Below are 26,597 nucleotides of genomic sequence, written 5' to 3'. Positions count from 1 at the left end.
ACTGAAATTATTAGATGTGAAAAATGAGATGTTTAATTAGCTTAAAGAAATGAAAGACTATGCCTGGTGGTGGTGGTGCATGCCTTTAATCCCAGCACTTGGGAGGCAGAAGCAGGTGGATCTCTGTGAGTTCATGGCCAGCCCGGGCTACAGAATGAGTTCCATGAAAGGCGCAAAGCTACACAGAGAAACCCTGTCTCAAAAAACCAAAATAAATAAATAAATAAAAGACTGAAATGAACAAAGAGTAATAAACTATGACATAACCAAAGAAAACTAAAAAAAAAAAACAAAATAAAATGTTTCTCAAAATAAGAATTGTCCTAAGAACAAGGTTTATGAAAGACCAGATTTAAAACAATGCTGGTTTAATGATGTAGCTGCATCTCCATGTGTTCACGTACAGGGACATATCTTGCTGGCAGCCAGACTTTGTAACATAAGAGTAATCTACTTGGTATTGATATTAGAGACACTGAATTGTTTACACTGATGGAACTTGGTTTCCCCTTCTACAAATTATGGTTGTACTCTCTATGTCTTCATTCTTGAAATAAAAAAGATATTTTAGGGTCGGGTGGTGGTGGCGCATGCCTTTAATCCCAGCACTCGGGAGGCAGAGCCAGGCGGATCTCTGTGAGTTCGAGGCCAGCCTGGTCTCCAAAGCGAGTTCCAGGAAAGGCGCAAAGCTGCACAGAGAAACCCTGTCTCAAAAAAACCAAAAAAAAAAGATACTTTAGTTGGATATTACCAGAACACACAGATCTTAAACTTCTTTAAAATAATTTTTAGAGTTTTATAGAAAGTTTAAATAAACTGGATATTTTTAAGAAAAAGTTTTTTAAATACTTAAATTTATAAGGTTACAGGACATTTTAAAATGTATGATATTTTATTATAATGCCTTTGTTAATATATGATCTTGATAAATAGGTAAATAACAAGTAAAACTTAGGACCACAGCTAAACACCAGAGAGGGAGGTATCCCTATCTTGTGATGCAGCAAGACAGTGACCTAAGTAGTCTGGCAAAGGGTCTCTTGTTACCTAAGTTCTATTCAACCTAACAGAGACCAATTTCGGAATGTACACCTAACCTCCTTGCTTTTACTAACATTGTCAAGCTGTAGCTAGTTTGGTAAACTAAGTCATACAAAGAACTGTTCTATAATGATGTAGTATAAAAGAGTCAGGAAAGTTCCCAGTCTCTTTGTGGACTATATGAGTTAAAAGTCTTATCTTAGGCCGGGCGGTGGTGGCGCACGCCTTTAATCCCAGCACTCGGGAGGCAGAGCCAGGCGGATCTCTGTGAGTTCAAGGCCAGCCTGGACTACCAAGTGAGTTCCAGGAAAGGCGCAAAGCTACACAGAGAAACCCTGTCTCGAAAAACCAAAAAAAAAAAAAAAAAAAAAAGTCTTATCTTGAAGCGAGGCAGTGGTGGCGCACACCTTTAATCCCAGCACTCGGGAGGCAGAGCCAGGTGGATCTCTGTGAGTTCAAGGCCAGCCTGGGCTACAGAGTGAGTTCCAGGAAAGGTGCAAAGCTACACAGAGAAACCCTGTCTCAAAAAAACAAAACAAAACAAAAGTCTTATCTTGATATTAAAAGAACCTCAAATTGGAAATTGTTATTTTTTAAGGCTAAACTTAACAGGGATAAAGTCATAAAATCCTAATCTTATAAACAATTAAAGATAATTAAGACATACAAGTTAATAGTCAAATTCTCTGATGTTCAGATTTAGCTTCTTATATATGCTTTCAAAGTTAAATAACTACAAACAAGCAACATTGGTCTACTTTAAATATACTTAACAGATAATGGTTCTCAAACACTTCAGAGATCTGAGAATATGGTATTTAAAATGTTTAATAAAAAGCTTTTCGTGATAAAGAGACATGCTAGCTCCCAGAGGCATTCCTATCTCCTCCAAAGAAGTTGATGGGCACAGAAGAACTTCTACCTGGAGCTTGCTTTAAATGTGACAAAACTGGCCACTGGGTAAAAAACAACTCTTCATCTCAACTGTTGCCAGGACACTGACCAGACTGTGGACAAGCAAGACACTGGGGAGTTGATTGCCCTGCTTTGTCTAGACAAGATAGGACAGTCCGCCCAAGTTCCTACTCCACAGGAAAGTCTGTCAGATGTTCTGGGCCTGGCAGCTTAAGATTGATGCTGCCCTGGGACCTCTGTCCCCGATGACCACAGAGGAACCTGAGGTAGCTGTCTAGGTAGCCAGTGACATATTGTGTACCCTAATAAAGCTTGCATGAAGATCAGAGGGCAAAGCCAGCCACTAGATTAGACATAGAGGCCAGACAGTGGTGGCACACACCCTTACTCCTATCACTCAGGAGGCAGGGCTCCGTCTTGATCTCTGTGAGTTCAAGGCCACACTGGAAACAGAGCCAGGCAGTGCTGGCACACACCTTTAATCCCAGTACTGGGAAGCACACGTGCCTTTAATCCCAGGAAGTGATAGCAAGGCAGAGAAAGATATGTAAGGTATGAGGAAACAGGAACTAAAGCAGTTCAGCTGAGACCCTTTTGGGTGAAGACTCGGAAGATTTCAGTCAGAGGATTTGTGGAGTTGGTGAGGTAACAGATAGTGGCTATGGCTTGCTCTGCTTCTCCGATCTTTCAGCTTTTACCCCAATATCTGGCTCTGGATTTTTTATTAAAAGACCATCTAAGATTCGAACAACATCTGGCATCCAACTTGTGGGGCACAAATTCACGAAAAAGCCACTTGCCTGTGGCTCAGGCCAGAGCTACACACAGCCAGAATCTCCACCCCACCTGGGCTGCAGTCACTACCCTGCTGGGTAAGTTTCTGTTGCAGCCTCTCTGCAGCAAACTCCCCAGGCTCAAGCCCAAATACCCCAGAATTAGCTGCTTTCACACATTCCCTAGTGCAGAAAGCTGGCTTTTTGGCTTCTTTCCTCTCCTGGTGGGTTCTGGCTTTCCTTGGGCCCCCTCCTCAGGCTGCTGCCACACCATCTTCTGAATGGTCATTATCAGCAGATTTGGTGAGTCAATTGAGATTTCTTAAAGGGAGGAATTAGTTGAAAGAAAGTTTTTTCCCACATTAAAAAATGGGAAACATTTTTACAATTAAAGAGTGTTTGGTCTCTGTTTGATAATACAAGTGATGTTCTGAAAATGGAACAATTAAATGAGAGGATAATTAATGTTGATGGGACAGATGTAAAGTCAATTATAAATATTATTTGTTTTATCATTTAAAAAGTTGGTTAATATGAGTGCCAAGATAAGCTAAAAAAAAAAAAAAAAAAACTTGTTAAAACAGATCATAGAGATATTCAGACCCAGACAGAGAAATTTAATGGTGAACCAATCTCAGCATTCCATTATAAGGTTACAGAGAAAGCCTAAGGCTTTCCAACAGTCAACCTTAATTTATCCAGTAACCGTACAGGAACTGCCAAATGATACATATCCCCCAGATTGTGTAAGAGCTGAATGGACTCCAATGCAAATGTTAGATTTGAGGAGATTCAAGGGAGCGATAGTGTGAAACAGATGTTAAACTCTTGGTCAACTTGTAATAGAATTATCCCTCAAGACTGGAGAGATTTGGTTACAGCAGTTTTGGAGGCTGGTCCTCAGTTACAGTGGAGGAGCTGGTGGCAAGATGAGGCTAAGACCACTGAACAACAAAGTAAGGCTAGAGGTCTTGAAATCTCCCAAGACCAACTTCTTGGAGAGAGAGATTATGCTAATGTAGAAAGGCAATCTCTATATAATGACCATACCCTGGCTTTATGCTGCCTGTGGCAGCCTTAAATACTTGGAACAGAATTGAAGAAATAGGAAAGAAAACTGAGTCATTTACTAATGCCATGCAGGATCCCCTAAAGATGCCTTTGCCCCCAGATAGCAGGAAGTAATTTTAAGAACAGGACGCCCACATTCCCAAGAGGTGGGGTGTGTGGTTTTTGGTCATTCAATGGGTTATGCATAACTGTCATTTTTTAGGATGGTTGGTTACAATCTAAACAAAGGAGATTAGATTTAGAATTCTTATTTGAAAAAAAAGAAAAAGAAAAAAGAGAACACAAATATAAGATAAAGGGTAGATTATTGAATCTACTCTGAAGAGAAAAAAAGAGGATATAGATATGATGAAAGGTAGATTACTGAAACTACTCTGAAAAAAAAGATATAGAAATGATGGATAAAGGGTAGATTATTGAATCTACTCTAAAAAGAAAAAGGAGAATTTGGATAAGATTAAAAAAGTAGATTATTGAATCTACTTTTAGAAAGCAACTACTAGTTTTAAATATTTTACCCTGGATTGGATCTTTGTATATTGTATACAAAGTATGTATATTGATACAAATTTGAGATTGATTTTGTTAGAAAATACTATACATATATTTCTAATCTTGTTCAAGGTCTTGTACCTATATAGTTCATTTAACAATCTAATGAAAATTGCTAGTCCTTGAAAGCTATTATTACCAACTAATTAGAATATAAAGAAATGCAAGTTAGTATTTAGTCATTACAATCAAACTCGTAGTCATATTAGGTGTTTTCAAGGTCAAACAGATATATTTTAGATAGACAGGTCATCTTCAAACACTTCAGAGATCTACAGAATATGGCATTTAAGATGTTTTAATAATAGATTTTAAAAAATAGATTTTTTTTCTTTTTTTTTTTTTTATGACCATGAGACATGTCTGCTCCTGGCAGCACCAATATACTTCAAAGAAGATTATGGGCATTGAAGAAACTCCACATGGAGTTTACTTTCTTTGTGGCAAGTTAGCCCCTGGGTAAGAAAATGCCCTTGCCTCAACTGCTAACAGTATGCTGTCCAAAATGGACAAGCAGGACACAAAAGAAAGGATGCCAAACCTTGCCAAGACAATGTAAGAAGGCCCTTTAGAAAATCCTGCTTTACAGATGAGTCTGTCAGATATGCTAGGCATGTAGGTAGAAGATGGATGCCCTAACGATGCATAGAAATCTTGGGTCCAGGCAGTCAGCTATTTCTGTCATATAACACACTTTTTGGAAGTCACTTCTTTGCACTTCTTCCTTACCCAGTTAATATTATTTCCTGCTTGGGTCTTTGAAGGAGTTGAAGATTAGATAGTTATAGTTATAGTTTTCCTTGTTATTCACTGAAGAGATGTATAGTGTATAAGATTGAAAGACATCAAAAGATATTTTTGGTTGGTAATAACAAGTTAGGATAGAACGTGAATTAGGTACACTTTGGACTCACAAAAATAGGATAGATAATGGAGTATTTTCTCTGAATCTGTCAAATATTAATGGACTGGACATTTTAATGTAATTCTTGACTATATATTGTATATACTTATTGTACTTATTGTATATAGTTTTTCTTATATTAGTTATAACCTTCTTTTATTATTTTAGACAAAAAAAAAAAAAGAAAATGTGATGATATATTGGGTACCCTAATAAACTTGTCTGAGGATTAGAGGACAGAGCCAGCCACTAGATTAGACATAGAGGTCAGGCAGTGGTGGCACACACCTTTAATCCCAGCACTTGAGATCTCATGCCTTTGCTTGGGAAGCACACATGCCTTTAATCCCAGCAAGTAATATGGCAGGGCAGAGAGAGGTATATAAGACATGAGGAAACACGAACTCACTCTCTTTAGGCTGAGGATTTCATAGAGGTAAGAACTAGTGGCTGGTTGCTCTCCTCTGATCTTTCAGTTTTCATCCTGATATCTGGCTCTGGGTTTTTTATTAAAAGACTGTCTAAGATTCAAACAACACCCTTCTTTCCAACCAGAAGAAATATATCTTATCTTCTCCTCTCGTGCTAGACTCACAGATGCATACATGAGGATGCATGAGGGTACAGCAGAACAGAGCTAATTAAAGCCCTAACACTGTCTGCCATGACCAAAACTGGGAGCTAGGGAAATAGTACATATGAGAGTTTAACTCCAGGATTCACCTCTGAACCTACTGACAGTATATGAGAGTCCAGTGTCCTCTACATCGTCACTAAGGAGACTGCCAGCCTTCATTTTAGTCATCGTGTCAGGAGTATATAGCCATTGATATTTTCCTAGTGAATAATGATACTGAACAGTTTTTCATGTGCTTACTTGACATAATGTGCTTATCTTCCTTTATTACATGTCTATTCTGATCTTTGTTTGTTTGTCTTAGTAAGTCATAAAATATACAATATATGTTTTACATGAAGGCAGAAGTAGAAATTTGAAGAGCTAATAAAATATGTAAGATTTTTAGAAATTTGTAAGCTTTCTTTTCATTTTCTTAATGGCATATTTTGAAAAGCAAAATATTTTAATTTTGTTAAGGCCCAAATTATTCTTTCATAGTTTACTTTTTGTGTCTACTTAAAGTAAATTTGAGGCTGAAGAGACGGCCCAGTGGTTAAGAACACTTGCTGACTTTGCAAGAAAGACAAGTTCAGTTCCCAGCACTCACATTGGGCAGCTCAGAACCACCTCTAGCTCCAGGAGATTCAATGCCCTCTTCTGGCCTCAGTGAACAAACACAAACAAAGAAATAAATAAAAATGAAAATAAATATTTTAAAAAAATATAAAGTTAGCAGTACGTTAGAACAGGATAGAGGGATAAAAATATTACAGGGATGGGGTATCAAAAATAATGCTTTCTGCATTGACTTAGTAGATAAACGAGCACCTATTATCAAAACTAACTCTTTACTGGGCAGTGGTAGTGAACGCCTTTAATCCCAGCACTTGGGAGGCAGAGACAGGCGGAGCTCTATGAGTTCAAGGCCAGCATGGTTTGCAAAGCGAGTTCCAGGACAATCAAGGCTACACCAAGAAACCCTGTCTCAAAAAAAGAAAGAAAGGCTGGCGGTGGTGGCGCACGCCTTTAATCCCAGCACTCGGGAGGCAGAGCCAGGCGGATCTCTGTGAGTTCGAGGCCAGCCTGGTCTACAGAGCAAGATCCAAGGACAGGCGCAAAGCTACACAGAGAAACCTTGTCTTGAAAAAAAAAAAGAAAGAAAGAAAGGAAGGAAGGAAGAAAGAAAGAACGAGAAGAGAAAAGAAAAGGAAACCAACTAAACAAACAAAAATCCTATCTCTTCAAAGGACATCAACAACCCACCATGAAACCAAGTTACCCTTCCTAGATTCCCATTTCCATTGAACAAGCACAACACTACTTAATTCTGTCCTTTCCCCTGGATTTAAACCTTTAATCTCACTTTGCTCTACTCAATCTTGAAATAATTTTCACAGCTTCACCTTTTTCACCCAAGCCAATCATGTCCAAATATCAACCTTCTCTTCCTGGGAATGGTGGCAGTCAACATTTATTAACGGCCTCAATATGTGGGAGGCCCTAAGCTATGTTCTAACTGTGCACTGTATATCTTTCCCTAGAATGTCATTAGTTTACACTCAACCAAATCCATCCCTCTGGATCTCATGGCCAGTTCTTCCTTCTCATTTATCAGTTTCTATGAATGGTTCTTTAACACTTTTATTGAACTTTTCCTGGCGCAAGATAAACAAATGCTGGTCCCCACCCCACCCCACCCCACCCCCACCCCCGCCCCAAGATAGGGCACCTATGACAGATCATGTACACGTCCACCAAAGTCCAACTTGAGGAACCAATGAATTTACTGGAATTTCTTACAAAGCATAGGTAACTAAAAAACATCTGTACCAATAAGAGTCTCAGCCCAGCATAAATAATGACTTCTCCATAGCTGCATGGAGTCTTCCCTTCTGTTAACCTCCCACCCTCTGCATATGCTGCCAAGATGACGTGCAGCTGGGGTAGGACTGTATAAAGCTGGCAGAGACATCTCAGGTGAGGGTCTGATGATCTTCACTACCTCTCTCCTATATGAGACAAGGTCAATTGCCCCAAGCTCAAGAGGCACTCTTGAGTAGTCACAGCTGCTTCTGATGAAGATGGTAATAATGGTAGTTATGCTCAGAGAAGAGCATTCTACAACTCCCCAATGGGAAAGTGTCTTCATTCACTCTGTCTTCATTCACTCTAGCTTCTCATCTCTCTCCCACAGTCAATTAATTTAATGATTCTCCAGTGTACTTTCCAGAAATGCTGAAAGTTTTATTAGTAGATTAGGTCCAAAATGGCCTTTTCTCAATTTGCATTTTAAAAATAAGGTAATATAATTTTAAATTTTCTTACTGTAAGTTGTTCTTAACCCACCCTCACCTGTTAGTTTCTATTCTGCAATACAATATAAAATAGCATCTGATTTAGAGAAAATGTTGTTTGAAGTTTAAAATATAAATATTTCATAGTATTCTACCACCTGAGCATGCTTAAGCACCACTGAACTAATAATTTGCAACTTATATTCTTGCTAAAGTGTTCTTTCCTGTGCAATGTGAAACTTTTCCTAAGAAGAAGTCAGACCAAGGTGGAAAGGTCAGACCAATTTGCCTGAGAAAATATTAAGAAATGAGCCATCAGGACACCATAAATTTCTTCCTCCTTAATTCCAGGTGGTGCCAACCAGCAGACAGGTAGACAGAAGCAACTTTCAGTGATGAGGGAAGAGTGGCTGGTTTTATATTCGGGTCACAGCAATCAAGATAACCTGGACTGCTCTTCCCAGTTAGACCAGCACGTTCTAGATCACCATTCTCTGCTGATCCCCAGTATTTACTGCAGAGATACAGCCTAACAACACAAGCCTTATAAAACAAAAAAATGTAGGAACATAAATATTTATAATCCCACAGAGAATTGCTAAAGCCAAATGACTTGCAGACTATCAGTCATATGGAACTATCACAAACACAAACAGAGGGAGTTAAACTTATGTACAGATTCCTGATTTAATGTTCTTAAAAACAAAACTCAGAGTTGGATATGAAGGTGTACACCTTTAATCCCAGCACTTAGAAAGCAGAGGCAGGTGGATCTCTGTGAGTCTGAGGGCAGCCTAGACTACAAAGCAAGTTCCAGGCCAACCTCAGCAATATAGTGAGACCCTGTCTCAAACAAACAAATGAGTGAGATGACTCAGAAGGTAAAAGCATTCCATGGCCAAACCTGATGATTTGAGTTTGATCTCCAGAACCCACAGGGTGGGACAAGAAAACTGATTCCAGAAAATAGTTCTCTGATCACTACACATGTACCATCACAAGTGTGCACACATACACACACACAAAACACACGTAATGTTTTTAAAAATCAACATCAACTGGGTGTGGTGGCACACTTTAATCCCAGTACTCAAGAGGCAGTCAGATCTCTGTGAGTTTGAGGCCAGCCTGATCTACAGAGCTAGTTCCAGGACAGTGATGGCAGTTATACAGAGAAACCCTGTCTCAAAAAACTGAAGGAAAAAAACAAAAACAAAAACATGATGTCTATTAGGATGTGCACTGTTCCCTACAGACCAATAAAGTCTGCCCTTCCTCCCACCCTCTATCTGCCAACCAGAGTCTGAAAGTCCCTTTGGTTCCCTACCCACCACCTGAAAACTAATTCCCAAACTGTTTTCTTCAGTTCCTGTCTTAGTTTGAGTTTCTATTGCTGTGATCAAACACCATGACCAAAAGCAATTTGCAGAGGAAAGGGTTTATTTGGCTTACACTTCTGTACTACAGTTCATCATCCAAGGCAGGAACTCAAGCAGGGCAGGAACTCAGAGGCAGGAGCTGATGCAGAGGTCATGGATCAAGGCTTACAGCTTGTTCAGCCTGCTTGCTTACAGAATCCAGAACCACCAGCCCAGGGATGATCCCACCCACAATAGGCTGGGCCCTCCCCCATAATCGCTTATTAAAAAAATGCCCTACATGCTTGCCTACAGTTTGATCTTACAGAGACATTTCTCAATTGGGATCCCTCCTCTCAGATGATTCTAGCTTGTGTCAAGTTCATATAAAACTAACCAGCACAGTTTCCATCCTGCACATGAGCTTTAGGTCCAAGTTCTAACTCTAAAAGTTCTCCATGTATAGTAACATGACATTTAACGTAACCTAGCCATTTACTCCAGGAAATTTTCTCCCCAATGGCCCACATCTCCTGGCATTCGTGGGGGGGGTGGGGGGGGGTGGGGGGTGCCATCCCCCAAAGGTAAAGTAGCGGGGAAATTCTGTCACCTTAAATATTGATGTCCATATAAATTATTAATCAATGTTGAGAAAGAAGGCATTGTTACCTGTTCTCAGGAACTCGGTTTACTTTTTAAGCACTCCTACAAGTCTGATGTTTCGGTGTCTCCTGTACAACAACTAGAACTTGTGTTCCAGCAAACAAAGCAAATCAAAAGCTCAGGGACCAGGAGACAATGGAATCAACTCAGTAAATGACAATGGTCTGCCAAGGTTAAAAGACAGCTGACTACACAGACTGAAATAGGAAAGCAGGGCAAGGGAGGGCACCCTGGAAGGCAAGGGGAGATCCTCCATAAAAATCACAAGCACCCGTCTCTCTGTTTCTCTTTAAGACAGGGTCTTTCTATTATGTAGCTCTGGCTGTCCTGGAACTCACCATGTAGACCAGGCTGGCCTCAAACTCAGAGATCCACCTGCCTCTGCCTCCTGAGTGCTGGGATTAAAGGAGTGTGCCACTATGTCCAGCCTCACACAAGCACCATTTCAAGTTTGGGTGGGGGAACAATATGATAAAAGCAAATAATGTCAGAAGAAAATGATGATGACTAAGGACTTCAGGAAGAGGGAAACGAAGGTAAGCATACTATGCTAAGAAATAAGATCCCCCAAGTTGATGTCAGACTTCACTGTTTTGCACAAATAAATGCAAACCTTTTTAAATATAGAGCTGAAGCTAATAATAACAGTAGGATGAGCAGCCGGGCGGTGGTGGCGCACGCCTTTAATCCCAGCACTCGGGAGGCAGAGCCAGGCGGATCTCTGTGAGTTCGAGGCCAGCCTGGGCTACCAAGTGAGTTCCAGGAAAGACGCAAAGCTACACAGAGAAACCCTGTCTAGAAAAACCAAAAAAAAAAAAAAAAAAAAAAAAAAGTAGGATGAGCATAATGTTAAATTCTAGATGAACTGTAACGAAGTTCACCAGGCACTAATGTTAACATTCTTCTCCAAACAGGAAGAAAATGTTATTCTAAAGCCCTATATGCCCTAGTAGAATTAAGTTTCTGTGGGATGTTCTTTCAGTATGCTGTGAATATGTGTTACTACCATTGGTTAATAAATAAATTGCTTTTGCCTATGGCAAAGCAGCTTAGAGGCAAGCGGGAAATCCAAGCAGAGATACAGGAAGGAGAAAGCCTGGGTCAGAAGAGATGCTGAGTGCTACTGGGGAGCAAGATGTAATGGAACACAGGTAATGCCACAAAGTCACATGGCAAAACACAGATTAATAGAAATAGGTTGAATTAAGTTGTAAAAATTAGCTAGCAAGGAGCCGGAGCCATAGACCAAACAGTTTTATAATTAATATTAAGTCTCTGAGTGATTATTTTATAAGCTGCTGTGGGCCAGGCGGGACACAGGAAAACTTATGCCAACATAAGTTCTTATATTTAAATATTCACAACAAATATTTTATTTCTAGAGTTAACACAAGAAGAAGCATTGAAACTGTGGCTCTAGTCATACATCAAAATTTAAAGGATCATGGCACATGCCTATAATTTCAGCATTCACGAGGCAGAGGCAGGAAGATCATAAATGCAAGGCCAGCCTGTGCTACATAAGTGAAACCCTGTCTCAAAACACCAAGATAAATAAATGTCACATAAAGTAAAAGTCTAGCTTAGAGAAGGTAGACCAGCAAGCCAGGGTAAATTCTTCTCCTTGCCTTTCAAAGTACTGAGTCAAGAGACACTGCTAAAAGTTAGTGAAACAATAAAGACATCCTAAGTATAATTAACCAATATCATAATTAACATAATATAAATATAGAAAACAATGGACAAAGGCTGGAGATGATATGGTTCTTGAAGGCTCTGAGTTCAATCCCTAGGACCAAAGAAGAAAGAAAGAAAATACAAAGAGAAAAGTACTATAAAGGCACTCTATTTTCATTTCAGGGAATCAGTAGTTACTGTCTAAGATTAATTAACAGAAAGCTTTATCTAGGGTTATGGGTGAATCGACAGAACTAAAAATAGGACCAGTAAACAGTGTTTGATCCAAATAAGACTGGAAAAGAGCAGGGTAGAGGGCTTGTTGTTCTTCATGGGATTATAAAAGATTTGATTTGTTATCGTGTACTTAAAACTTTGATTTAAAAAATTTTGAGACAGAGTCTTATGCTGTCCCAACCAGCCTCCAACTATGTAGCAGAGGATAACCTTGAACTTCTGGTCTTCCTGCCTTAATCTGTGTACTGGGATTACAGATATGCGTCACAGCACCTGGTTTATGCCATGATGCGGATCAAACCCAGGGCTTCCTGCATGCGAGGCAAGCACTCTACTGAGTTATATCCCCAGCCCAATCAAAATACTTTTTAAGGTCTGACAAACACATCCTGTTGACAAAGCTATAAAGTTAACAGCACCCTCCGGTGACAGTGAGACTGGACACAAATCATGTGGAAAAAGATTATCTAGCAAAATTACAGATTTGCTTTCTGTCCTTCAGCACTGGGGATCAAACCAAAAGTTTTGGGCATGCTAGCTAAGTTTCACCAATGAGCTACAATACTCCCAGCCCCAAATTTACCATCTGACCCACTATTCCATCCTAAAAAGTACTCTCTCTCTCTCTCTCTCTCTCTCTCTCTCTATATATATATATATATATATATATATAATATTAATATAATATTAATATAATAATATTAATATAATAAAATACATATATATGTATTTATTTTTGCAAGATTTGTAACTTAAATATCCATCTGTATGAGACAGGTTGAATAAATCATGGTCTACTAAATAGAATACTATGCTGTCTATAGAGAAGGGTGGTTTCTACACACTGCTAAGAGTCATCTCTTTCATCTCTTTGAAAAAGTCAAAGGGGGAAGTGGGCTGAGAATGCTACTACTCATTTGAAGGCCTGGCATAAAGATGCATGAATATACTACCTATTTGCCTTTCTTGATCACTTTTAGTGGGATGACAAATAAAAGTATAAAATCAAACTGGTTACCTACAGAGAAAAGAAGCAAGGGAAACAAAGAAGGGATATGGGACTTTTATGAATATACCTGTTCTGTAGCTTTATCTTTGAAGCTATATTACATGCAATGACAAAACAAATTAAATTGCCTATAAAAGCAATTCCAGCAGTTCCTTACAGAGCTGCAGCACGTGGCTCTGTTAGGTCTGCCTTTCTAACCCAGATAAACTCAACTTTGCCTTTTTCTTCTTTCTCCCTTTTTCTAATACTGGCCACAGCCTCTTACTCTTTTTCTCTGAAGGTACTTATTTATTCTCACTTCCACCATGTGGTTGCTCACAAATAGCATGGTTTTCTCTCTTCCTTTTCTCCATCTTCCTCATTGGGCAGGTTCTGAGATTTACAGCTTACCTGCCCTAGGGTTGTTCTTTTAAACTCTAATAAAATTATCCTTGAGCTTAAAAAATTAAATAAGCAACTCCCCCAAAAATTTAAACTGTTTTAAGTCAACTATGTTTCTGTTTCAAGTTGATGACACAACCACAAAGAAATTATTTCTACTTGTTTAAAACAGTAATTTGACTATACATTCTTTATGAGGTATGCCCCATGGACCAAAACAAACAAAAAACCCTACCAAATTAAATAATAATAATGGGCCTACAAGATAGCTCATTGGGTAAAAGCACTTTCTGAGAAATCTATGTAAAAAACTGAACACAGTGACTGCATCTGTAATCCAAGCCACAATATTCAGAGTCAAACAGGGGGCAGCAACAGAATTGGCTGAAGCTCACCTATGCAGTGCTGGCAGAAAGAACTAGAGAGACCCTGCTCAAAATCAAGGCAGAAGGAGAGAACCAATTCCCAAAGGTTTTCTCTGTGCACCACGGTACATGAGTGCCCTCGGTTTCTTTTACTTTCTCTCTCCCTCCTGCTACCCATTTGTGGGGATGCAGAGGGAATAAGAATAAATCTATAATAATCGTCTTGAGAGACAACTCAGTGATTAAGAGCACTTACAGGCCTTACAGGATCCAAATTCAGTTCCCAACACCCATACTAGGCAGCTTACAATCACCTGTAATGCCAGTTCCAAGAGAGATGGCTCAGCAGGTAAATATATACATTTTGTAAGCCTGGTGACCTGAGTTCAATCCCTGGAACCTATATAAATGTAGAAGACACTTGACTCCGCAAAGTTGTCCTCTGACCTCCACATGCACACTGTGGCACACAACATATGCACAACAATAATAAATAGTATTAAAATAATAATAAATATTTTCAGCAGTTCTACTGCTAGAGGCAATGCTAGGACTGCTACTGAGTAGCCTGGGCATTACAGAAAAAGCTAAAGAGTTGTTAGAAATTTAGTATTCGAGTACAATGTTCGAGACTGAGATGAAAAGGTGAGGAAGGTAAATAGAAACTGTTGTATCTGGAATTGGGAAAGACTGGTATGAACATAGCAAACAATTTCACATTTCTATTATGTTAAAGCAGGTCTCAGTATGTAGCTCAGACTAGCCAGGAATTCATAATCCTCTGCCTCAGCCTCTCAAGAGCTGGGCTAAAAGGTGTACAGCACCATGCCCAGAAATACTTTAGTGTACACACACACACACACACACACACACACACACACCTCCTGACCCCTGTCCAGTTTTGACCTCTGGAAAAGCCTAGAAATGACTGACACAATAGTAAACCTTCCCACACTGAAAAACAAAACTAAAGTCCAGACCAAGATTACTAAGGCCATTTCCCACCATAAGTAGGCAAGACTCCCAAGAAAAAATGGTAGAATATAGGTCTGGAGCAAGAAACACTTAAAATGACTCAAACTCTTAGAAACTCATAGGACCTGGCAAAAGGACTTCAAGACTCCCAAAGAACAACAACAAATAAGGGGTGGCGGGAGGGGCGGGGGGAGACAAGTTTAACATCAATGAGTATAATAAGTATATAATAGCTTAGGGGGCAGCAAATAAGATTACATAAATGCATTTAAAGTGACACTCCCTCAATAAAAAAAAATTAATTGCCTTCAGAAAATTAAAGGAAGCTGTATGAAAACTCATAAAGGCAAACAAGCATTCATCCTGTCTTTCTGGTGTGAACTGTATCTGGAGTCATTCAAAGGTTGAGATGGGAAAGGTTTTCTTTATAGAAGCATTCCAACTAACAGAAGAAGACATGACAGAAACAGAATATGGCATTTGACCACCTTAGCCAGTGAAACCAGGACAGAGAACCAGGTATCTACCATGTGCTGCCTGGTAGAAGCAGCTCTTACCACTAAGTATTCTTGCCAAGAAAATGAACTTGAATCTCACCAAGTCACTCATTCTAATTAACAAGTTAGAGGAAATATAAAAGATAGGGGAACATATTAAATAAATCATGAGGATGCAATGGAAATTACATAGAACCAACAGTCAATTTCTTTAAGAAATAAATTGCGCTGGAGAGATGGCTCAGAGGTTAAGAACACTGACTGTTCTTCCAGAGGTCCTGAGTTCAATTCCCATCACCCACATGGTGCCTCACAACCATCTGTAATGAGATCTGGCTCCCTCTTCTGGCCTGCAGGGATACATGCTGTATACATAATAAATAAATGAATCTTTAAAAAAAAAAAAAAAAAAAAAAAAAAAGCCGGGCAGTGGTGGCGCACGCCTTTAATCCCAGCACTCGGGAGGCAGAGCCAGGCGGATCTCTGTGAGTTCAAGGCCAGCCTGGTCTCCAAAGCGAGTTCCAGGAAAGGCGCAAAGCTACACAGAGAAACCCTGTCTCGAAAAACCAAAAAAAAAAAAAAAAAAAAAGAAAGAAATTGCAGAGCCACGCATGGTGGCGCACGCCTTTAATCCCAGCACTTGGGAGGCAGAGGCAGGCAGATCTCTGTGAGCTTGAGTCCAGCCTTGTCTACACAGTGAGTTCCAGAACAGCCAGGGCTATATAGAGAGACCCTGTCTCAAAAAAAAAAAAAAATTTACAAAAAGTAAAAAAGAGATTTATGAGATACACAACCAGATACAGTGTATAACAGTGTATTCAAACAAATCTGTTTTTAAGATGGGGGAGGGGCAATATGGCACAGTAAATAAAGATGCTTGCCACTTGAACAAGCTTGAGCACTGAGTTCCATCTCTAGAACCCACATAAGCAAGGAGAGAACCAACTCCACAAAAGTGTCCTCTGACCTCCACACATACACCATATAAACCATGGTGAACCCACACATCATACACTAATAATAAATAAAACTTAAACATTTTTATAAGCAAAAAAAACTCTATGAAATTATGGATAGATATGTAATAATACTAAAAAAGTCTTGTAAATTTTTTAGGTGTGGCATTATTGCTTTAAAAGATCTTTCAGCTCTTTCAGTGACAGGGAAATTTACAAATGAAATATGTCATTTGGAATTTGATTCAGAATAATCTAGGTGGAAGAGGGAATTACAAACCATTACCCACAAATGAAACTAAAGACATAACTTAATAGGTTGAAAGTGAGTGATGAGAGTGATTTGGGAGCTTACTAAGCTGCTCTATTTTTACAGATGTTTATTTTCCAATATAAAATCACTTTAAAAGTCTAAGCACCATGGAAAATGACTGAACAGTGATACAAGCTAAAACAAAGTATAAATTATCCATGTCTTTTAGAAAATGGAATAAAAATGTCCAGTATTTATGAAAACATAAAATGTTTTAAGTACTGCAATTCTGATTATTTACATGCTCATCTGATCTCTTAGTAGACTATAGACTTTCCTTTCTCCCCAGTCAGCAAGAGAAATGATTTTCAGACATCAGAATCTCCAGCCTTCAAATAAATCCAGTAAAACATACCATACAACTTAACTGGCTCACTAAAGGAAGCAAATATGCTTTTAAAAAACTGCTGTAAAAAGAAACATATTTGCTTGCTTTCTTTTGACTTTTTTTAAACTTCAGGTTTTCAGATGACAGCATGTTTTAATCTCGACAAGCAAGACTCCTGATAGCTGTCATTTACTCAACAATCAAACAACTTGAGTGGACATACGAATGTCCTCGGGCTGGGGAAAAAGACTCAATTTAGCACTGAGAATACTGTAAACAAGTTTTAAGCTGGTTTTGTCACATAGATCTTTTGGGGTGTGGGGACGGGGGCAGATTGATGCTTCAGCACCATATTCCCCATCCCAGCTTCCCTCACACCCTGGAGTCCAGGCAGAGCTGCTTCTCTAGACCACCGGTTTCCTTCCTTCCATTTCTTCATGAGGCCTAATGAGTAAGATCAATGCAACATCCCTGAAACTTTTCCTGTGGCTGACAGATCAAAAGATGTTTCTTTCTGTTGCTCGCTCTTTCTAAATCTGCCATGGATATATTTCCTTCTTGAAGCTGGAACCAGCTCACTTTAAGTCTTACTTATCTACCAGAGCTCATACCTTCACTGTGGGGCTCTTAAAGACTCCTTCCTTTCTCTGATTGGTGGTGCACACCTTTAATCCCAGCACCTGGGAGGCAGAGGTAGGTAGATCTCCAAATTCAAGGCCAGCCTGGACTACAGAGTTCCAGGACAGCCAGGGCTACACAGAGAAACCCTGTCTCAAAAAACCAAACCAAAAAAAAAAAAAAAAAAAAAAAAGCCTTTCTCACTGTAGACCAAAATACCTTCTCCCAATTGTAACTTTTCACTTGTCTTCAGAAATGCAAACACATCATGCAGCCCATTTAAAATACAACTTGGCTAAGTAAGTTTGCTGGATCATCTTCACCCTCTCTGGCGTCCACAACCTCCTGTCACATCTACCTAAAATCTCTCCGAAATTCACCCCTTTTCTTTCCACTGCCAAAACCTCAGATCAGGCCTTCACCTCCTGCAGCACAAACTACTATGCAGTTCCACAATCCATCAGCCTTCCTTTTCCCCATACATTCTTATTAGTAAAAACTAAGCAACACACCTGACATGTATCTACCTATAAACTCTAATGGTTCATTGCTATACTAGTAAATTAGAAAAATATAGAAGTTCTGAAAGCTGTCATTAAAATAATCTTAAGGTCTAATACATTTTCCTCGTGTATCACCTTGCACAACCCAGAAATGCTACTGCTTGGCCACTGCTCTCTAACCTGATGCTCTGCTGCTGGTAGTCTACCTAAAAGCCCCAGTGAGACCCCATTATAACCCTCACTCAACTCTTCAATGGCACAAGCCTATTCTTTTTTCAAGTCCACATTCTGTAATCTGTGTCCACGTCCATGTCCATGTGTGTGTGTGACTTCCTGTATTTCAGCTACCCTGTCTGGAATGCCCTTGCTCATGACAGCTGCTGATCTGTATTTAATAGAACCAACATACAAATTCTTGGAATGTCACCTGTCTTTTCAACAGGAACAAATACATTTTGAAGACAATTTTTTCTTGCTTTTATTTGGAACATTCTTTTAAAAAAAAAATCTAGCCGGGCGGTGGTGGCGCACGCCTTTAATCCCAGCACTCGGGAGGCAGAGCCAGGCGGATCTCTGTGAGTTCGAGGCCAGCCTGGGCTACCAAGTGAGTTCCAGGAAAGGCACAAAGATACACAGAGAAACCCTGTCTAGAAAAACCAAAAAAAAAAAAAAAAATCTGTTTTCAGCTGAGTGTGGCAGTGCAGCACTCAGGAGGCAGAAGCAGGTGGATCTCTGAGTTGGAGGCTGGCCTGGTCTACAAAATGAGTTCCAGGACAGCCATGTTTATAGAGAAACCCTGTCTCAAAAAAACAAAAACAACAAAAATCTGGTTTCTTCTAAAATCTTAAATGCACTAATAAAAATATATTCTGAGAAATGTGTTGTTGGGCAATTTTGTTATTTGAGCATCACATATTATAGACTTCTATGGGACTATCAATTGTGTATCCATCACGTCCTTATATGGCACATGACTGTACTTGGAATGAATAGGTATGAATTCAGTAAGAATAAAGGAGATCAACTTTGTTTTGTTTGTTTCGTCCTTATTTATCTTTCCATGTCCCAACAAAGTTCTCCTAAGCAAAAAAGGTATTGCAAATCCAGGGATTAGTTCTCAGTGGGCCATGAAAAAAAGGTTAACCTTTGAAACTGCAACCAGCATTCCAGCCTGAATAAAAACATTTATTTACCTTCCCTTTTTCAACCTTTCTATCTGTCATACCACACTCTCCAAAGTTGACTGCAAATCTATGACTAGAAGCATAGAGTAGCACAAGCACATTGTTCAGAAAATTCATGAAAATTCAACAGGCTGGCCCAGGGCTCCTGTAACAGAAAGCCCAATCTCTAAGAAGGCTTTCTCCCACCATTCTAGGTCCTTCTACAGTCTACTGGGGCTGGGATGGAAGCACTATGCTGGAAAGGGAAGACATACAAAGAAAAGTCACATCTCAACCCCAATGCCATCACAAAGCAGGGTCCAGGCTGTTCGGCTGTAAGTCACAAGAAGCAGCAAGTCTGCCTTGCACTTGGTAATGGGATCCCTTATAGAGCAGTCCAAAAACAGACCAGAGCAGAGCTATATGAAGCAAAACTGCCCACCCATGCTCATTCAAGCAGCCTCACTCCACTCAGCGGGACACACATACACAAAGAAACATGAAAGTAGGCATGGCCTAGGTAGGAAGAAGAGGTTCAGTGGGAGAAGAAAAAGCAGTGGTGAGAAATATGATCAAAATACATCATGTACATGTATGAAATCTTTCCAAAATGTAATTTTTAAAAAGCAAGGCTGCTTCTCTGTACTTGACAACAATGAGATAAGCTATGTCCACTTGCAAGCTACAGGCTTCCATTATTCTTCCTTTGAGAATCTCCTTTTTCTAAGTCTCCCCTTTCTTTCAGTTCAAGCCTCAACCTCTTCTGAGAAGCCTATCCTTCTACTTTGATTCTAAGTTTCCTACCAACTTCATTTGTACTAAATCAGAGTCACATGGAGATACCAATTTACATCAAGTGGCACAATTGCTTTGGAAAATTATTTTAAGAGTCATCAAATAAGATCTAGCAATTCTACTCAGGTATATATACTCAACAGAGATAAAGCACATGCTCACACTAAATGTTCCTTCTTTTTTTTTTTTTTTTTTTTTTTTAATCCTGGCGTGATCAGACACTGGACAGTCTGGGAATTGAACTTGGTTCCTCTGGAATTATCAGTCAGTGCTCTTAACCACTGAGCCATCTCTCTCCTCTACACTAAATGTTCATAATAACATTTTAACAGTGAAAAAGTAGAAACAACCCAAATATCTAACAACTGATGAGCGAAGGAGTAAAATGTGGTATATGTACACAAATATTACCCACATGAAAATGCATGACTCACAAATACTATAACATAATCCTTGAAATCATTATGCAAAGGAACAGTAGCTAGACACACAAAGGGTTATATATTATTTCATATATATGAAATGCCCAGAATAGGTAAATCTATAGTAACTGAAATTAGATTGACGACTGCCTACAGTCGGAAAAGTTTGGGAGAATAGGGAGTGATTGCTAACGGTTTCTTTCTAGGGTAATAAAATGCTCCAGAAATAGACCATGGTGGTCACTCATGACTCTGTAGACATGTCATTTACTTTAAAAGATTTTATAAGACCGGGGTTGTGCTGCACACTTTTAATTCCAGCACTCAGGATGCAGATGCACATGGACCTCTGTGAGTTCAAGGCCAGCCTGATAAACAGAGATGCACACCAGCCAAGAGTACATAGACAGACCCTGTCTCAAAAATAAATAAGTGTTATAGTATATGAATTCCACTTTAAGAAAGCATTTTTGAGATTCCCAAGACCTATAAGTCCTAGTTTAAGCATACTCTAGCACTAACTAACCTCACCTGAATCCTTTTTCACATCATCAGTTCCTAAAATCTTCCCCAGGGTTCTCTTGCTTTGCCCTCTGCTTGAAATAGTCTTGCCCAAACTTGACAGGACTAATACCTCTTTATCCTTCAATTCTGAGTTCAAACATCTCTACAATGAAGCCAGCCCCCCCCCCACCACTCTATCCAAAACACGATAGCCACTTGATATCATCCCCTCTTCAGCATCTCAATTGCTTTATAACACATCCACATTACTTTATGTGAATTTACACAATTTATCTATCAGGCCCACCAAACTGTTAGTACCACAAAAATAAGAACCATCTATTATCCCCACTATAATCCCTGATGTCTAACACAGTTCCTCACACTAAGTATTTTTTTATTTCCCTAACAGGCCTGTCTTCATACATATTACTCCCTTGGTTAATATCACCACTAGCAATACCACCATCAATCACCACCCTTACCCCTTTAGGGCTCTTATTCATCTTGCAACTAAAACATTCTCTCCCTAAAGCCTTCTCTTGACACTCCCTCCCAGTCCCAGGGTAGCCAGTCTCACCTTCACTCCATCACCTAGTCATTACTGGCAGCCCTGCCACCACAGCAATTATATTGGATTGTGCCTAGGTTTGGGGGGAGGGGCGGTGCTATTATTTTGTAGTTGTGTCTACTACTTTAGAAAACTTCAGCACAAAAAAAAAAAAACCTTCATTTTTGTACCCCTAGTACTTTGCATACTATCAGGCACAGTGCTACTATAATTGATAGCAGCTAACATTTATTAAATGCTTAATGTGTGCTTGACACTTCTTGTTTCTGTAGTAGGAGGGTAACTGAATTAATGAATTCCTCCAATACCAACCTCAAGGAGGTCAGTCCAATGGGGACAGCAGAAGAGCATATGGGCTAATGCAGACACCACCACAGGGCCAAAGTTGTTGGCCTATCCCATTCCTATGCCTTCAAATCTTAAAGTATGCTTTTCTCAGAGTCCATTAATGTCAGGTCTCTTCGAACTCACTTAAAATACTTCCTTCCATTTCTTACAACCCACTTTCTGGACTTGGTGCCTGGAAGCAATTTCTAGGATGTCACCACAAGCAATATTAAACTGCCTCATGGTTTCCTGCTGTGCATCTGCATTATCAGTTAAACTGCCCCATATTAACCATATTCCAGTCCACTGGGATCACTCAAACACTAAATAAGATTTAAACATACCTGTCCAAGAATGTCACTTACCCTGTTCCTTTTATGCCTTTAGGAAATACCTGCTTGGGCTGAAAGTTTAGGTCTCAAGTGAACTACCTGAATAGTGGTGACCTCTTTCTTTTGTCACTTAGATGTTTGGTTTTATGCAAGACAATGTGCCATTATTAAAACACAGACTAAACAAACTCATTAGTAAAGGTAACATTCTCCCCAGACCAGGACAATTTGGCTTAGACTTACTGAATACAAAAAGTTTTGGGAGTTAAAATAGCAAACTGCTCTTCTGAATTCTATGTACATTTCAATCTGAGAACCTAATGTCTTAATTTAGAATCTTAATTCAGACCCTATTTATGATAAATTCTTCCTAAACAATCATGTTTGATACAAGGAACTGAAAAACAAATCTGATAGTCCTTGCTCTCAAGAAGTTTGTGCCCCACTTAATATAAGCCAATTGAGGAACAAGACCTGGCACTGCCATCCTAATGAACAAGTGTTACAGAAACACAGAGAGGCACCTGACCTGACCTAGGATGGGGGTGCAGACAATCTGAAGGAACTAGCATCTGATCTTAAGCCTATGGACTCCCACTCTCTCATGTGAAAACAATAGTTAATAAATAGCAACAGTGGAGAGTTGTAAGGGTTTTATGAAATGATTCACATTAAACATTACCATGGTGCCCGACACAGACTGCTCCAGGAGCCTCAGGTTGCCAAGTCTCAACAAGCAGTAAATCACCTCCTGGACCCAGTAACACACCTGCTTTATCACTCATCATACAGACACCAGCTTCACAATTACAGACAGTATCTTTTTTTAATCTTTTATTTTTTAATATTGTAACATTATTAAGTCTTGCTCTCCACATGAACATCAAAACTGTGTTTTCTATTACCTGAAACATACATTTCTTTGACATTTCTGGCATAAAATACATCTCTGACATTCTTAACCATTTGGCAAGATGTAAAACAACCACTAATCTTAATATGGGCCTGGTTAAAAAAAAAAAATACCTTGTGTTTACTGTTCATAATGATCCTGCAGGTCCCTTCTACCCTAGGAAAATCCAGATTTACCGATACACTGTTTCATAGTCAGCATAAAAAAGAGCTGGAATTTGAACCCCGATCTGATGTTAACTGTCCTTGTAATGGCACAAGGCATTAGAGATAAACTAAAGAAAATACAGATTTCTTGGGTAAGTCTAGAGATTGCTCAGTCTGCCCCCACTCACCTACCCATATACTTATTCAATGGGGCCTGAACACTTAGCTTCCACCTCAACCAGGTGAACACCTTGTTCTGCCTGACAGAACAGCCAATAGCAACCAAAGCCATCTTCTCCAATGACAACGGTGGTACCCAAATTGATTGTTCTCCCACCACTTGTCCATCCATACTCCTAACTATGGACAGAAATCACACAATCAACACTCACTATAAATCATAACGACTTTTCATAACTTCTCTTTTCATATTCTTTCAAACTCACCACGGGTTAACATATTTCCCAGGCCCCTTTTTTTTTTTCTTTTAACCACTCAGCAGTCAAGTTTGAAGATCAATAAGGCCATTCTTCATATTAACTTCACACTTAATACAGTTTCACGCGCCTTGGTAAATTCCCTTGCTCAAGTGCTCAGATATTAGAGTGATGTGTCCCACAAAACATACTGAAGAAACATCTTTGTCAACCTGCTACTGTCAAGAGTATGAGCAGACACAGCTACTCAACTGAACTTCTGCTTGATCTTTTTGAATGTTCACTCAAACACTTGATGTCTCCAGTTGGGCAAGTCTCTGAACTCTATAGAACAAGAAAGTAAGCATCCTCGCACTTTCTCTGCAGCTCTGAGGTGACTTTAAGAAAGTGTTTCTGCGAGCTATTGACATCCAAGTTTATAGCTCTTACAGCTGAACTTAGCTTGGAGTGCCTTTTAATGCCAACAGTTCACAGACTACATCATTTTCCCTCCCCAGATTCTCAGACTCCTGCTTGGGTTATGTTCTAACCCCCTCCTCCCTTTTCTATAAAAATAAAAGTCACCTTATACCTCCACATTCACTTTCTAAGCAAACTTTTCTAATTTCATTCAGCAGGTATCACAGAGCTTCTTTAACACATACTAGACATCTTTTGTAAATGAGAAACCTAACTGCTAGAGAATGAACTGCTGGGCAAGGGTCACACTTGCATGTGCATCACCTGGACATGAGAAGCAATGTCTGAATAATTATTAGATTTTTGCCCTTGAGGCCCTTCCTCTTTCAAACTTCCCTGTACAATTCTCAAAATGCTGAAATAAACACATTCAACCGACTTTCCTACAAGAGGTTTATGGTGTCTTGTGAATGCTGTTTTCCCGAAAAGCCTATGCTGTAAACTTTCTTTGAAACTGTCCCTAAGCAACTCTATTAGTCATAGAGAAAAAGTGAACATTTGCTAATGATTAGAGAGATAAAGCATCTGGGGCTGGGGGAGGGAGTGGCCAGAAGAGGTCTTGGCTGTGAGGAGAGATAGTCCAAAGCAACACACCCAAATTGGACCACATAAAAGTTGCACTTTCCAAAGTCAACTTGTAAGTCTAGTAGGAGGACAACAATGTTTCAGTGGGTTCTGAAGTTAACAAGTATTAACAATTTCACCAGAAAAGGAAGCCTCAACCAGGGACTCCAAGTGAATGAAGGAGTGAAGGAATGTGCCAGATTGGATTACAAAACCTTTTCAAAATCAGGTGCTCAGTTACAACCCAAAGGTATCTTCCTTCACAGCCTTTGGCCCTTGCTTGTGTGGAGACTGAGAGGAGAGAAAAAGCAAAGGCAAAGGGCCTTCCTCTGCAGGCCATCAAGCCCTTAAATCCACCAGAGCGCCCCCCCCCCCCCCAAAGAACCTCACACCACTTCTGTAATGGCCACAGGCCTCAAGCAGTCAGACTTCAACCTCTCAGGACCTGCCAACTCTCGGGGTCGCCACAAACACACACGTGTGGGGACTTGCTTCCGGAGACCTCCCCACTCTCAGCAGCTGTATGACCATTTTCTGAGGCTCGGTACGTCCCGCGGAGGGAGCTACCTCGTCACGTCAGCGGTTCCCGCTCTCAGGTGAGGAGAGGACATCTGATCACCCGCGCTCCTCCACCGCGCACGCACCCCGTTCCCGAGCCTCCCGCATCGCCATGGTAACCGTCCCCCTCCCCGCTTGACGCCTCCACGCGGGGCGCCCCTTCGGTCAGGGCAACAAGTCCCCCAGCGCGGCCCGCGGCCTGCAGCTCCAGCCCGGCCTCGCCTCCCCTGCGCCCAGCCCGGCCCGGCTCCGCCCGGCCGCACTCACTTGATCCTGGAGCCCATGGTCCCGGGGCCTCCTCATGGACCCGCGGGCCCCGCTCGGCGCTGCGCTGCCCGCCCGCCCGCGGCCGACCGGCCTCCCTCCGGCGCTCTCCCCGCCCTTTCCTCCTTTCCCTCAGGCTGGGGCCCGCCCGCTCGAGGATAGCTCCCTCGCCGCCGCCTCCCGGGGTTAAAGTAGTCGCTCCTGCCTGGCGAACGCCATGGTCGCGTACCCGGCGCGCGCCGCCCCCTCCGTCTCTCACACCGCCGCCCCCTCCCACCCGCGCAGCCGACCGCGGGGTCTGCTGGGAAGTGTAGTCCGTTCCGTGAGGCGGGCCTCCGGGGCTAGAAGCGCACAGCCAGACACTCATCTACCTGAGAGAGGCCTGGGGCTTCGCTGAGAAGAAAACTAGAGACTTCTGTCCCACTGCTCTCCGTCAGAATCCACCCAAAACGCCCTGAAGAAACTTCCATCGTGACCCCTGAGGCCACTGACGCAACCTTCGTTCACGCCCCTGTGGAATCCTCTTGACACGCCAAAACTTGGGGTGTCTCAATTTGAAGGAAGCATTTGTCCTCCCCTCGTATATGCTTTAACTCAGTAACCCACAGTGACTCCGCTTTCACTGAGTCAGGCTTCGGGTTCTTGGCTCCTGAATTTGAAGAATGAAGTTCATGGACCATAGAGTAAAGTTTAGCTTAAAAGAGTTTTTAAAACATCCATAGGTAGGAGCTTGAAAGAAAACAGAGCCTGCCCATCCCAGGAAATGAGGTACCAACTAACCTCATGCCAGGGGCAGGGGATGAGTTAGAGGTGTCTCCACTCAGTTCCCAAGCCTTGTCCTCACCTGTAACTTCCGCACAAAGGTAAGAGATAGCAAGCAGCCAGAACTCTTCTGGTATTCCTGGCCTCCAGCAAGGACATTCTAAGAACTGCTGCTTTGAAGTCCTTCCTTTACCTGGCCTGTTTCTATCTTCTGTTCTCTTCATTCCCACCTAGCAACTTTGGCGTAGACGCAGTGTTGCCTCCTCAGACCAATACCTTCCTGTGAATTCCAGACAGATCCTGTCACACCATTTACTTCATGCCCTGGTTT

At 40.7% G+C, this 26,597-nt stretch overlaps 1 protein-coding gene across 10 annotated transcripts in view; it reads right to left on the bottom strand.

The window, feature by feature from the left end:
• The window catches only part of Dennd1a (DENN domain containing 1A), a 503,183-nt gene extending 477,297 nt beyond the window's left edge, over positions 1-25,886 (bottom strand). For 6 of the 10 annotated variants that reach the window (XM_052724298.1, XM_052724294.1, XM_052724299.1 and 3 more), the window contains exon 1: positions 25,508-25,886. In XM_052724298.1, the coding sequence (XP_052580258.1) occupies positions 25,508-25,871 (364 nt within the window). In that variant the 5' untranslated portion in view covers positions 25,872-25,886. The remainder of the gene's footprint in view (positions 1-25,507) is intronic. The other 4 variants (XM_052724301.1, XM_052724305.1, XM_052724302.1 and 1 more) reach the window with 2 other exon arrangements.
• Between the last annotated feature and the right edge of the window lie 711 nt (positions 25,887-26,597).

The sequence above is a fragment of the Peromyscus californicus genome, unplaced genomic scaffold (assembly GCF_007827085.1).
Source record: "Peromyscus californicus insignis strain IS unplaced genomic scaffold, ASM782708v3 Scaffold_7__1_contigs__length_154581171, whole genome shotgun sequence".
NCBI classification, from domain to species: Eukaryota; Metazoa; Chordata; class Mammalia; order Rodentia; family Cricetidae; genus Peromyscus; species Peromyscus californicus.
This window is presented reverse-complemented; position numbering and strand designations above follow the sequence as displayed.